This window comes from Melospiza georgiana, chromosome 1, assembly GCF_028018845.1.
Source record: "Melospiza georgiana isolate bMelGeo1 chromosome 1, bMelGeo1.pri, whole genome shotgun sequence".
Classification (NCBI taxonomy): Eukaryota; Metazoa; Chordata; class Aves; order Passeriformes; family Passerellidae; genus Melospiza; species Melospiza georgiana.
The window spans coordinates 129,755,625-129,770,634 of NC_080430.1; the positions used below are offsets into that span (position 1 = coordinate 129,755,625).

General features: G+C 38.7%; 1 protein-coding gene across 50 annotated transcripts in view; it reads right to left on the reverse strand.

The window, feature by feature from the left end:
• Window positions 1-3,787: 3,787 nt before the first annotated feature.
• Window positions 3,788-15,010, reverse strand: part of RIMS2 (regulating synaptic membrane exocytosis 2) — a 443,516-nt gene continuing 432,293 nt past the window's right edge. For all 50 annotated transcript variants that reach the window (XM_058037275.1, XM_058037251.1, XM_058037219.1 and 47 more), the window contains 5 exons: window positions 10,575-10,716; window positions 9,133-9,245; window positions 8,291-8,392; window positions 7,191-7,330; window positions 3,788-6,732 (listed from right to left, as the gene is read on the reverse strand). In XM_058037275.1, the coding sequence (XP_057893258.1) occupies window positions 6,514-6,732; window positions 7,191-7,330; window positions 8,291-8,392; window positions 9,133-9,245; window positions 10,575-10,716 (716 nt within the window). In that variant the 3' untranslated portion in view covers window positions 3,788-6,513. The remainder of the gene's footprint in view (window positions 6,733-7,190; window positions 7,331-8,290; window positions 8,393-9,132; window positions 9,246-10,574; window positions 10,717-15,010) is intronic.

The window sequence follows — 15,010 nt, forward strand, 5'->3', positions numbered from 1 at the left end:
TGAGAGTAAGCAGTTCCTGAGAACAAATTCCAAACCACAAAATCATAGCTCAGAATTTGGTACAGAATCAGAACATAGGCTGAGAAACTGTTAGATAAACAAAATCTTTGTGTCATTTCTGGTGTGTGGGAGACTGTAAGAGGAAACTTCATAAGTCCTCAAGCTTCTTAACTGAATTTCTTGCCAAGCAGCAGAACTCGCAGTATGCTGGTCCCTGAGAGATGGTGCCTGATATAAATGATTCCTCCTCATCTTCAGGGATCTGTTTTGCCAGTATTCAGGAATGTTGCAGCAAAAATACTAATAAACAAGAAACAAAAGGAGGGGATCAGAATACATATCAATAAAGTATCTGCTACTTTGATAATTTCACATTACTATTTAATACCTCAGTATTACCTAAATCTCTTTTAATTCTCATCAAGGGGATAATAATTTTGGCTGCTATTGGCACTCTGCACTGGCAAAGGTAATACTGGCCTTATTCTTCATGTGCCAGTTGCACTATCAGCATAGCAGGACCTACTGGTTGAGATTTGGCCTATCGAGTTTTGGTGTTTTGGTTTGTTTTCATTTCAGTGAATGGTGTGACCTTAATATAAATATCATCTTTAACATTCCTTTACCAAAACTGTAGCTAGACAGAAGGACTTTGACTAACAACTCTTACATGAGCCCTAACATCTGTCCAAAGAAATCATGGAATATCTCAAGTTGGAGGGGATCCCTAAGGAGCATCATGTCCAATTCCCTGCTTCTCACAGGACTACCTAAACCAGGTGACTACGAGCATCCTCCAGACACTCCTTGAACTCAAGTCTGCTTCCCTGGAGAGCCTGTTCCGGTGAATGATCACTTTTGTTGAAAAGCCTTTCCCTGATATTCAATCTGAGCTTAGACCAATGCAGCTCCGTTCCATTTCCCCATGTCCTATCACTGCTCCCCAAAGAGGAGATCAGCACCTCCCGCTCCACTCCTCCACTGGCCCCTGGGAGGAAGCTTTAGACTGTGGTGGAGTCACTCCTTATCCTTCTCCAAGCTGAGAAAGCCAAGGGACTTCAGCCACTGCTCGTGAGTCTTGCGCTTGAAACACTACCAGTGCCAAACCTGCTCCCACCTCAGTAAGATATCCTAAACCTCCATGTCTATAAAATTAATGGCATCCAGCACCACTCACCTATTCCATCTTCATGCCAACATCACTTCCATTATATCGACATTTTGGATAGCACTTGATAAGCTGTTAGTTACAGGAATAGTCTCAGCAGACAAGAACTTTTGACAAACTTTTCCTTAGCCCTGTGCCCTGCACCCTCTGCACATCTAGGATGCTGTTTCTTTTCCATGTGACCTCATGGCATATTTTAGGGCATCAGTGCTCTGTGGTTTAATTAGTATGGCTGCTTCTCTTTCTCCCTGGGGCTGGGCTGAGGAGTGACCTGACATGACAGTGTGTCAGATCTGGGAAATTATTTCACACCCATTTCCTCCTTCATCAGTTATTGGCTGCCTGCTGCCCTCAGTCCTGATAATTATACAGGCAGTTCAGAAAGGTCTTGCTACTGAAGGACTATGTAATCCTCATTCTTATTCCTGGCTATTATGCCTGCATCTGCTTCTCCTAAGCACAGCTGCTGTGAAGGTAGAAATTCAACAGAAGCCAGTTTCTGCCTCTGTGGCCAATGGAGAGAGAAGGAGAGAATCTGATGCCCCCAGCGTGACTCATCCCATCCTAAAAAAGATAACAAAAATAGGCAGGTATTAAGCAAGTAATGCCAGAAGTTAATTCATCTTTGGTATTAGTAGCAGATAGCTGTAATTTTTTTCTTGCCAGCTAATCTAGGTTCCATAAACTTGTCCTTTGAAGGTGAACCATTCTTTGCTGGACACGTGCATCTTCTTTCTTTCATTGCTGTTTGCTCCTGGTGAAGCTTTGCTGTAAATACATACCAAGGAAGGGACAGAGAGGATAGTCACAACTGGAAGCTGATTGTGACATCTACAGATGTGGTGTCTGCTCTTTGCTGCTTGGGTAGCAGAGAGGTGAGAATCGCACAGAAATGTGCCAAGGCAAGAAGTACAAACTGTTCTACACTCCCACATAGCATTATCTAACTTTGTGAGGAAGCTATGAAATCTATTGCTTTGTTATCTTTTATGCCATATTAAACATCTATATAAAAAACTATAACATTTTAGGTATTATACAGTTGTGCACAGATATTTGATAGTAGTGGGAAACTGTGAGAATGCAATGATGTGCTGGTTAGGAGGCACTGGCCCCATGCTCACTCTCAACATATATACCACTGCTATACCACTGATATACCACTGCTATGCCACCATGCTACTTAAACCTTCTAAAACTGAAGTAAAGGCATGGAAGTAGGAAGCCCCACAGTTAGGGTACCATGGTGTTTTACTGCATTTTTTATAGGCACAAACTCTTCTCAGCATAACCAGATGAATCAGCCATCTGAGCCAATGTTGAGTAGTCATGAGTAAGGTGGTACTGTTAATATTAAAATGATCTAGTTTTGTTTTGAAATTAAGTGGACATAGACAAGAAGAAATTGGAGAGGGGAAACAGCAAGCACTCTTGAGAAATTGTCTCAGAGAATAGGACCCTTTAGAAAAGTACACGTTGTAGCTTTTTTGGTCTGTACAAAGGGCCTTTTCAAGGATTCGCTGAGTGTAATGGAGTACATTTCTAAAAAGTGCCAAAGACAGACACAGTCACATGCTCAGCTGGGGGAGGAGGTGTTTTGCTGCCACCCCACCACAGGGCTAGAAGTGATGTGCTCCAGAGCATGGGACAGCCTCACCTGCCCCCAATAGTTCCCACCCAGTTCCCACCCCGAGACTTGCCTGACATGCAACAGCAATGTCAGCATCAGCAGAAGATGGACCTGCTGGGGTATTAGTGGTTTAACACACCAGCAACCTGGGTCTGTTCCTCCAGCAATCCACTTGCAGATGCAATGCAACAAATGGAGTTTCTATCTTCACGGTTCCCACCACTGCTCTCGGCCCGAAATACATTTGCTTGCTTTTTTGGAGGTTTTGTCTCATGACAGTACTGCAGTGCTTTTCTTTCACCTCATATCTAGAAATAAATACACACACTTTGCTGTGCAAACTGCCAGCCACTCTTCAGTAAATTTCCAAGTCATGAGTGCTTAAGTTGTGCCCAGTCACCACTGCCTGTGCTGATGCTGCCTCTGAAGGGTCAGGTAGAGATCAATCCTCTAATCTCCCATCTCCACCCACCCCTCTCATCGCTGCAGAGGTGTTGAACCCCTGCTCCCTTCTGCAGAGGCTGCGTGAGCCCTTGCAGGCACCACTGTCAGGTGGGCATTCTGTCCTCATTTGTACCCTGCTCATGAAGAAAAAAGGCAGCTAACATTAGGTGGTATCTAGGGATAGGGTGGAAGTCTGACTGGATGGATGGTGCAGCCACTGCACAGCAGCTGAGGGGACCTGCTCATGGTCTCAGCACATTCAGTGCACTGGCTATATCAGAGCTGGAGCCTGTCCTGGCAGGTGGGAGCCAGCTCCATCCCGGGAGCCGTGCACTGGGCACAGCTGGCTCCCACTGCTCCTGAGCCTGGCAGTGACAGTGGCACCTTCACACGGCATTTCACCTGCAGCCCTGTGGGAGAGGAAAAGCACAGTGCTCTCCAGCTTGCTCTCCAGCTGCGTGGGCTGCTTGCACCAGCTCCACCGAAGGGCGCGGGAGGATGCTGCTGACCACCTTAGAGAAAAGCAACAAAATTCTGCACACAAATTCTGTAAAGAAAATGTTTTATTTAAAGTGTTAAATACCATCACCAGAATGAGTTTGATTTACATTAGTTGGTGTTCATTACAGGCCTAATCTGCCCTTTTTTTTCCCCAACTGTAATTCCTTTTAACTTTTTAAAACGTACTATTTACAAGACAGCAGTGATCACTGGAATAGTACTATTTACATGACTAAACCATAAGTAGAATTGCAGACGTGTGAAAATTAAAAAAAATACATTAATTTTTTTAAAATAAATACTGCATAATGACAATTATGTACAAACCTTCCATGCGTCATGTCCTTGATTTTAAAATTTGAAATAATTTATAGAGGACTATGCATACAAGAATGTGTGAGCACATCTCACAGTGTCAGGAAAATGGTTATGTATTTCTGTTTAATATCCTAGGGGATATTGTAGACTGCATGTTAGTAGCATTTATTTGCTGCTGGTAGACAGGTGTCTAAATTATTTCAATAAATATAATTTTACCAGTCTGTCTATTAACAATAATCCATTATATAAACTCTGCAGACAAGACACAATCTCATTTTCTATGATATTGCACAAAGTAAAAGGCATTATAAGTGATACTGTTATTTTTCCCTCTTATGAGGCATGTACAATTTGTTAATGGGAAACTTCAACAGATTTTCAAATAAAATCAGAATAATTCTGTGTGGCCATAAAGGTAAATGTAACATACTTCAAAAATTATTGCAAGATTTCAATATTAAACCTTAAGTAGGTATTAAAGGCATACAAAGACCCAGGAAAAAGAAAAAAAGAAAAGGATATTTTGTTATTAAACATTAGCCAGTTACATTCCCTTTAAATAACGAAACTTAATGAGAAGCTTGAACTTGCAGCACCACCCAATGGTAGTTACTGTCTGCTACAAAACCCAGGGTTCCGAAGATCCATAAACTGCAGTGAGGTTCTGGCAATGGTGTCAAAGAGCTGACAGAGTGGTACTGAGAAGTTTTCTTTAAGGCTATTTTACCAACCAAAGACTGATACTTTCCAGACTGATATTATGTAATTATGTCTTTTGCAATGGAAATGTAATTTATGAAAATTGAACTTTACAGCAGAAGAACTTTATGGATTTGTAACCTTTGTTGCTTCTGTTATTTCAAAAATGTAGCAATCAATTTGGTTTAGTGCAAATAAAAGTGCTTAAATTTGTTTCCTAAAAATCAATCAGGTACTTAATTTTTCCTCTTTCCAAAAACCTTCAAGAAATAATAGTTCAGTCTTTGAATGAAAGATGCTGGTGCTGAACACAAATTTATTGAAGACATCTTACAATGGCCACATGATTCCAGTATTTTGCTGTAGAATTCAATTTGAAGGTGAGAAAAAACGAAAATAAGTTACCATGCACTGTACAATAAATTGCAAAAGTTCAAATATCTTCTTTATCAAATACATGCTGAATTACATTAATGTACTCCCAAGCCATGTTGCAAAATCCTTTTCAACATGCTTGAAAAAAAGTAAGCTCTTAAACAATATTTTTCTCAAATAATTCAGAAATGCAGAACAATCTGCAACCCTGAACCAAATATGGGGCATAAGACAGTAATAAGTCAAAAGGTAGCCATTTTAGAATATGCTGATCATCCTGGGAGGTAGAGGGGGAAAAGAGCAAAAGGAAGAAGGGAGATTGGGAGGAGAGATAGAGAAAGAAGGAGGTAAAAGAAGTGTACAATTTGCACATTATGTTGAACTTTACAAGGCTTGTACCTTTTACATTTAAATAAATTTAATATATTACACTTATTTCTTGTCACATAAACAGAATTTTAAATATTTGCTAGAAATTATTTTTTATTTTTAATATAAGTCTGCAAAAACACAGACCATGACTGATTTAAAGAATGATAAACGTGGTATGTCTTTGTATCACCCTGTTGCATTCTCTTCCCTTTAAAACCATGCACTAGTGAAATTTATCTTTAAAAATAATATAAACTGTTGAAAATGGCTGATTTATTCTTTTTTTTTTTTGTTTTGCAAGTTGCAGCCCCAAGAAAATAATTTAAGTGTTCAGCTAAATCTGTGTCCATGCAAAAAAGTTTCTTAATTTCATACAGTACAGTATATCCACAGAACTTTATTTTTCAGAGAGTCCATCATGTCTGGGGTTTCACCGTGTGAACAGCTGGAGGTATGAAGCCCACCACTTTAAGTCTTGAACCTTTTCAATATGAAGAGTTTTCAGATCTCAAGCAACTGCTGCAAGTGCCAGTTGACTTTTCCATCATCCTTAGATTCTTCTTTTCTTCCAATGTCTGCTAATCCACTGACTTGTAACGTGGCTCCATGGGAGGGTAACTCCGTTTCTGTGGCATAACCAAACTTTAGGAGGGGAGGGCAGATAAATAAAGAAAAGGGAGCAACAAAACAGATATGCCATTGAAAAGGACTTTTGTTGCATGAAACAGATTGATTTTTTTTTAGTTTAGTCCATGGCTTCAGATTGGACCAAAACTGAGTCCCTGAACTCCAAACCTATCAGTTCTTCATGATTTCAGTCCATCACCTGAGGGCCTTCCGTAGGGCACAATGTGTGCAACTTCCTTGAGAACACAGGATCGCGTTGCAGCCCTAGAAACAGGCTCAGAAGACACAACATTAAGCATGCAGTGTTACCAGGGTTTGCGACCTGTAATTTTATTTTTTTGTAACGCTGGTTGCTATGACAACAGTTTCACAGCTGCTATGAGCGAGCATACGAAGGTCCTGTTGAACTTTCAAGAGATGATTGGGAAGCTCTTCTAGTGAGAGGAGCTAAGGTTGGGTCTACTAGGGAAGAAGGAGGGAAAAGTTTGAACCACCCAATCACCATGTTGGACAGGTCCAGTTCATCTAAAAGTATCTGTGCCACTCCCATAAAGGATTTGTGATCCATACGTCCATAGTCTCCCCAAACAATTATCTGTTAGGTAAAGAAACACAAGAAAATAGAAAAATTTTAGTGAAAATGTCAAAAGCTTTAATCTGATTTGTCAAAAATCTCTGGTTGTTTAATTACAGTAAGGAATGAAATATCCAACTGCTACCGTAGTTTAGTTCTGTGCATCCTAATCATGATGCAGTGACAGAAATGATCTGGGCACAAACAACAGTTACCCACGATAGCAGGGAAAGCCCAGTGAGAGGAGCTCATACATACAGCAGAAGCAAAATAATCTATAACTCACTTTTGCTCCCTTCTACTTGCATACTCAATTTCCACTGGCATAAATAGCTATTACTGTAGTGTTTATCTGCTCAGCAAGTATATAAAATATGAGCATTTACTGCCAAATGAAACCTCAAAGAAGTTTGAAACTCATTCAGTGAAAACTGTACAGGTGACATTTTCAGGTTCAGAGGAACATTTATGCAAATTACCTGTAAAACTTTCCCTTGGGGACTTTCTTCAAACGATAGAAGTTGCTGATAAAGTGGTTCCAGCGTTTTTCTTGCTACCTTTGTTTTCTTTTTGGCTATGCAGACTCCATTTTCTAATAGATACACCTTTACATATGGTGCTTAGAAGAATGAAAATAGAAAACAGAAGGTAAAGAAGAAGTCCAGTTTTTTTTGTGTAACACACACACTTTCTATCACCATATAAAAATCTGCTTTTAAAGGATATATAATTTATAAGAAGAAATATCCACAAGCAGTATTAACAATTATTCCCATACAAAGCATCCATGCATTTTCTTTACTGTTCTCCTTGGGTGTATTTTTTTCTTGACTTCTTTTTGTATGTCTCTTTTACCATGGAACAATTCAGATTTTGACCTGAACAAATCAAGTATTCCTATATATAGCATCCCTATACTGTACAATATGCAAAATAGGCCTATTAAGTAAATGCAAGACTTGCAATGACTTTGGTGAAATCTGGATCAATGTTCCAAATTGTTAATAATTTTAAATTATCTACAAGGTGAAAATCAGTGAAGAAAGGACTCTGACACAATTTCTATTTTGGCAGAAGAGCTTGCTAAAAATATCATTATATTGTCCTTTTTACATAGTGTTACAGGACATCAGATTATAAGAGAAGGAGTAAGTATCAAATAGTGGTCTACTTTTTGAGTAGATAGCTATTCCACATCTCTTAATTCCCTCTTCATTCCTGAGACTTCTATATAAAATCTTCAGTATATACTTTCCTTCCTACCCCATAACTAAGGATGCCTTTGCTATTACCAAAAATACTTTGAGGTCTTCTGGCAGCCTGATTTTTCATTTCCTCCTGAAGTAGGGCTGATTTCTGATTTCAATACAATATGCATTTCACTACACAACATTATAACCTACTGGGACTTGAACTTGTTAAGAGTTGGCAAAGCTGAACAGAAAAGCCACAGACTTTTTTTGGTAGAATGCCATTCTCAGAATCATAGAATATACTGAATTGAAAGGGACCCATTATGATCATCAAGTCCAAGCCCTGACCCTGTGCTAAGATTATTACTAAGGTTTTTCTTCCTTACCTGGCAGTGTCTTTGAACCTGGTTTTACAACAAGGCCACGGGCTCGGATTATTTCTACTTCCAGTTGTCCTTTCTTATCCATCATTCCCACCTGAATATCTCCTAGATAACAAAAAGAAATCCCAGCATTGTAATTCAAAACTACTTTAGTATACGAAATGTTGAAAAAATGTCTAGGATGAATACGTGGTGACTTTTATCACCTGTTTTCCATCAATAAGTATGATCTGGATTTTAACACTACTATGTAATTTAAGGTTTACCCTCTTCACTGCTATTTATGTTAGTAAACAATTTAAAACCTCTGCAATAACACCTTCTCTCCCATCTTCCATGGCCTCTATTACTTCAAAATAATTTCTACTTCCTAAGAGTTTCAAATTAAAAAAAAGGCAGCAAGGGAATTTATACAAAGCAGCTCCGTAAAACTGCTTGAAATCTCTTCACCATCGCTCTAGTTAACGACAAATTATGAAAAGATAACTTGTGAATACACAAGCCTCTAAACACAGTAATAAACATATTGCACCAAAATTACCAATTTTTATACAATATTATCCAAGTGATTCAGAGAAAAGTTTGGTCTCATTAGTCTCATTTTAAAGATGGAAAACTGAAGAAGAGGTAAAAGGCTGAACTTTTCAAAGCAACTTTCTACTTTTGCATGTCTTCAAAAGCATCCATGATTACATCCAACTTTGGCTGAGGTTACAGCTTTGGTCTTAACTGAGTTGTTCAAAACCACAAGAGAAATCCATATTTAAAGGGACTCTAGATAAATTTTATGTTCTAACTACCTGACCAAACAGAATATATCCTATCTAGAGGGCATAAACACTTACCCATTGATGGCGTTGCCAATGTCTGTCGTCCTACAAGCTGGGCAGGACCAAGTCCATCCAGAAAATCACTGAACTGGCTGTCTGCAGCCAACCTCACACCAGGGAAGATCAAACTAGAAATAATATTGAAAAAGAAACCAAACAAAAATACACTTAAATTTGCCCTTTGTTTGTGTTTTTATTTATTTGTTTGTTTTTTGTTTTGTTTTGGCTTGGATTTGCTTTTTGTTTTCTAGATGTTTTGCACTTAATGTTTGTGGGTTTGGTAGTACTGTAAGGAACTTACCAAACAATTACTGTAATTTTTGAAATCCCACAGTGTGCAACAAGCAGCAATTTAGCCTCCAGCATATAAACAAACAGGTAAAGAAAGCACTCCCCTCAATAATTTCCAAATTTGTATTCTTCCATAATGTTCTCCTTTTCTAATGCATTAAAGGCCACTGTTAATTAGTGCTGATATGAGACCAGTTCATTAAGATACTAACACACACCCTTACCAGTGATTTAGTTACATGAATGTTACGTTGCTCACACTTCTCAGTTACTGTGAATTCAATGGTTAAATATCAAATGTACACAGTGAAATGATGACATTAGACCAAATACTGGTTGCTATTTTCAAAATTGCCATTCATTCAAAAGATTTTGTTGAAAATGTCTTTGAGAATGACGTCTATTCAATAATAGAACTGAAATCCCTTGTGGCAAAGGACCAAAGTAACTTAAAATTAAAATGCTTGCCATAAATTATCTGTACCCATTACAGAGCAACAAGAACTAATGACATTTGTAATGACCAATCATTAAGAAACGTCCATTTCAAATACATATAGTGCACCAACTTGGAAACACAATATATAGTGTGCAGCACAGATGAACACCACTAATAAATCAACCCTCAATAAGACTTCTCTAGGCAATGTCTCACATACATCACTCAGAAGTTTTAACTTGGGCTTTTATGATGCTATGATAACCATGATACGTGACAGACTTGTACTGCTGCCCAGATAATTTCTTCAGGTTAAAAGCAGCAGAATCTTTGAAAAACTCTTGAGTCCAGTGACCTGGAAATGCTCTGGAAATGCTTTGCTCTGCGTAGCACTGACATATGCCAGGAGTCTTTGGAAGAGAACTTATCCATATCTGTGTTTTACTTGGAGTACTGCACCTGCTTCCCCTCCTGACACACCTCATGATGATGATCTGCCCCCCGATGTGCCCTTCTCATGGCACAGCAGAAATGATCCTCCTCCTTCCTGCACCAACACTGGGAGACTCTTTTCACTCACAGGGGAAGACTGAGGCTTAGTCCATCAATGACGCTGGTTTGTGAAGGGAATTCTGACTGAATGGGACCTCCAGCACTCACTGTGCTTCCCTCTAACAACTAGTTTCATGGAGAAACATCAGGAACCCACAGTGTAAATGCTGCTTACTTTCCCTCGGAGCTGTAGCTGTTCATGCTCCCATCCGTTGACTCCCGGCTCGCCTGGCGAGTCATCCAGTTCCTCATCTCCACGGCCAGCCCTGTCTCCGTGCTCCTCTGGACGGTGCTCCGCAGCTTCTTGCCCCCTGCTTCTGTTGGAGACAAAAGAGAAGCCCCCGTGCCACTGTGCTGCCGCAGCTGGGCAGCCGTGCACACCCCTGCACCACGTGGCACAGACAGTCAGAGCCACAAATTAATGACCTGTAACAAAGCTTCCATTTAAAATGCATCAGTTTTTTAGTAACAGGGAAACAGCAGCATAAATATCCTTACAGGATCTTGGTTCTGTCACCACGTGCTTTCCAAGGTCAGACAACACAAGTCTGCACATGGAAGTAACCAGATTTAAACAATCCATAGTCTAGCGCGTTTAAAATATATCTTCCCTGGATGAATAAATCCCTCTTAGGAATTAAATTAAAATGTTACCATGATGTCAAAACCTGAAGAGAAATGTTCTAATTCAGATGGGTTATTGTTTTAAAAGCATTTGGTCATTATCTCCTAAATCAAGTTACAGATATCCATCAGTGAGGATAGTAAACTAAAAATCAAGAAGCCTTCCTATGCCTTCTTCTCTATTCATTAGCTGATAAATTTTAATTTATATTTAAAATATACAGTATTTATATGCACAATAAGAAACTTTATTACCACCTTCAAGAATAACATTTTTTCTATCTATTTGCATAGTTTAATTTTACTTAGACAAGGGAAAAAATACTCAAACAATATAATAGCATTTTTTAGTGTAGGAATTTTGATCAAGACCTCAATTGGATAAAATGAGTAGGAATGAAGTCTCAGTTTTTCTTTCAAGAATAAGACAGATGTTCCATGTAATTTCTGATTTTAAACACTGTTCCCTGCACTGGGACAAGGAATTCTGCATACTTATTTCTTTTAATCTGCTCTATGCGCCTCTGAGTGCAGCACAGTTATGTGTAATATACTGGTATTATAAAAGAGAAAAAAAGTTTAAAACACTACAATAATAATAATTCTTAAATACTGATACAATGAGGGCAGAGTAATATCCAATATCTTAGGACATCAATGGACTCAATTTTCTTGTGCAGTTATTTGTAGCATCTGTTACCCTTTACACCTTCTCTGCCTTGTCACGTGCTAGAGGTCAGAAGAACTTCTGGACCTGTGAGGATGGTGAAGCATTAGGGATTTGAAAAAGGAAATGATCAAAAGGAGGAGACTGTCCTGGGATGAGGACTACCACACCCCAGGGGGAATGTGTGAGCACAGGAACTGGCTCAGAGTAAGAGGATCTGCACCCTTGGCCAGGGAATGGGAGACAGACCTCAATTTCATGAGTGCGCTCATTGTCCTACGGGCTGCAGCGCGCGTTGAAGTCTCCCAGGCCCCTCAGTCAGGAGGAATATTAGGACAATAAAGAACATGGGAAATGTAGTGATGTGGGAGCTAGACACCAAAAATACCTTCAAAACCACTGTCTCCTTGTCAAGAAAGATTAATAACTCTGCAATATAGCAGCAGTGAGACATTTCTACAGCAGTATCATGAGCGGTTCAAATAATATTGCTTATTAAAAGCCTTCTGCATATTCCTTAAGGCCATCACTTTGAATCAGTACATAGAAATAGTAACAATAATAGAAGTAAAATTTTTCCTCTAGAATTTCAGCTACGCAAATGAATTCAGCACACAGGACAATGAAAAAATAAATTTTATTGCATCAAAATTACTTCTAAAAATGCCCATCATCTTACATCATGTTACCTGATGTAAGAAATGCAAATAAAAAAGGCACCAGGCTACTACAACACACAAAAATGAAGGTCAGAAATCAACAATTTCATTTCTTTTGGGTTGTATCATTCCAAGTGCCTGCTGGTTTATTATTTATATTCAATTAATGAAAGCTGGCATCTGACTTCCAACAGTGGTCCAGTTGTTCTAGAATACAAGCACTCATTTCAAAGAAATATTCCCACAAACTGCCAGGAAAATATTGTGCTGTAGTTTTGTAGAAAAGGTACACTGCATCATAGTAACATGTGAAAGGCACACAACTCTGAAGCCCCACAGGACATTACTCCTTCATTCTAAGAACTCATTTGATGAGTAAGCATTAATTTTCCTTCAGCCTCATTGAATGATGGTCATTCTCAATTCATTATTGTAAATATGAAGCCCCTAATGCAAATTTAAAAGAACACCTCCATCTTGCATGATTCTTCAGTATCTTCATACACCTTTCAAACATTTGGGAGTTTGAGAGAAATATATGTTTGATTATGCCATATGTGAAGGAGTATATAGTAACTTTTATTAATTTGTAAGGCAAATTTTTTTTTCTGAACTAGAATTGTAAGTCTGTATGCATTCATTGTAGAAGAACAGAATTAAAAAATGAACATAACCATTGCACATCAATTTACTGAGAAATCAAGGCAGAACTCATGCAACTGCCAATCAAGTCTTCATAGACACACGCGTTTACAGCATCCCTCTAAACCTTAATTTAATGCAGTTTTACTTTCCCACATTCATTCTAACTGAAATAAGTGGTCTGGTTCATATGACAACAGGCACACAAAGATACAACTTTGATATAGCATGAAAGTTAGATGTGTAGTATATCCAACTTTTGTATAAGTACAAGTGGTAAACAGTAATTATTTTGACCTTAGCATGGAATTTAAGGAGGGCTGAAAGGAGGTTATGTGAATAATTATTTCCTAATTTTCAATAGAAAAAGGCAGTGCTCTCGAATGGTCTCCAGAGAAAGATCTGACCTTCCATCAATAAATAATCCTACAATTCCTCAAACCATTTAAAAGCAAAGATAGTATTTTTGTCATCCATACTTTATGTTTCATAAATTCAGCATTAAAAAATTAAAAAGGTTTCAAACAGCTATGAAACCACAAAGTTGCTGCTCAGCTTAAAGAAATAGCCTTTGGTGCCAGACTTCCAAGCTGTAGCTGGTAGAGCATCTGATTGAAGATCATATCACTCTACTAAAGCCAAACCGTTTTTCTCATTCCTGCCTGGAAATTGAAAAAAGAAACTCCTCTCTTGTGCTAATTCAACTACTCATGAAGCTGCATTCCATACTGGACCCAAATCAAAAGGAACAACAAAAAAAAAAAGATTTAAAGTTGTCCTTTTTCTTTCAAGACAGATAATTTTGGAAAAGATATTTGTCAAGACAAGCATTTGTCAAGACAAGCTGAAATGAACCCAACTACAGCAATACTAACCTCTAGCTACACAAGTAACTTGGGAATGAAACACTCACTCAGAAATAACTATCTAACTAGTGTGACTGCAAAAGTGAGGGTTGGTTTTATAATCCTAATCTATATATACACTCATGTTATGCATGCTGTTTTAATCTTAACAAATGAAAATATACGGAAGTGAGAGCTTAGAAGTGTACTTTGTTTTTATGTTGCTGAGTACCTACAATCAAATTCATTTTACTTATCATTTCCTAAACTCTAAAAAATAACATTGAAAATGTTCTCCAAATTAGTATAAGCTAATTGCCCTAGCAAAAAGAAATTTCCCTCAAGTCCCCCAACAAAATATGGAATATATTATCTGAAAAACACTAGCTCAGATTCTTGCAGCCATATCATAAGGAGTGGAATAAATTACCAGAAATAATTGCACTGGTATTTATGAAAGCACACTCATTCTTACAGTTAATCACACTGGTAATTTAACTAATATGGTTGCTGCAAATAGACTCTGCAGGCCACATTTTCTAAGTTATGCACAGAATTATTTGTTCCCACAACTTGGAGTGCAAATCACTTACAAATTAGGGATGCAAAACTACTGATACAATCTTCAGCAGCAGATGAGAAGTCAAAAACTGCAGAGAATGCAACAGATTACCTTCCATCATCTGGGATCCAGCCAGATGAAATCCACTGCTGGTGGTGAGAGTGAGAGCTCTCAGCTTGCTCTCGGCAGGAGCTTCCTACAACTGCTCCCCAGCAGGCACAGAGCCACAAGAAGACAAGGCACAGGCACAGGCAGGCTGGCTATGCCAGTCCCCAGCTGGTCTGTGATCTCTTGCTAGGACTTGTAGGGGGTACAGAGCAGCTGTGGCTTCAGAAACACACTGAAGTGCTTGAGGTGGCTCTTCTCTGCTCTCCCCACCTCATCAGAAAAGCTGCATAAAACCTCCTTCAGCCTTGTCATCTCAACTCAGGAGTTAGATCCACAAAGAGAACAAGCTGCCTTTATGTGCCCATTTTTTAAGACTAAAATTATTTACACACTTAGTTACCCACTCCAGATATGTTAACAACTGGCTAGATAAAAGATAGTCTAATAAAATGTGAACCTACAGAAGAAAAGGCGGACAGGGGAGGTCTCAAATTCCCTTGCAGC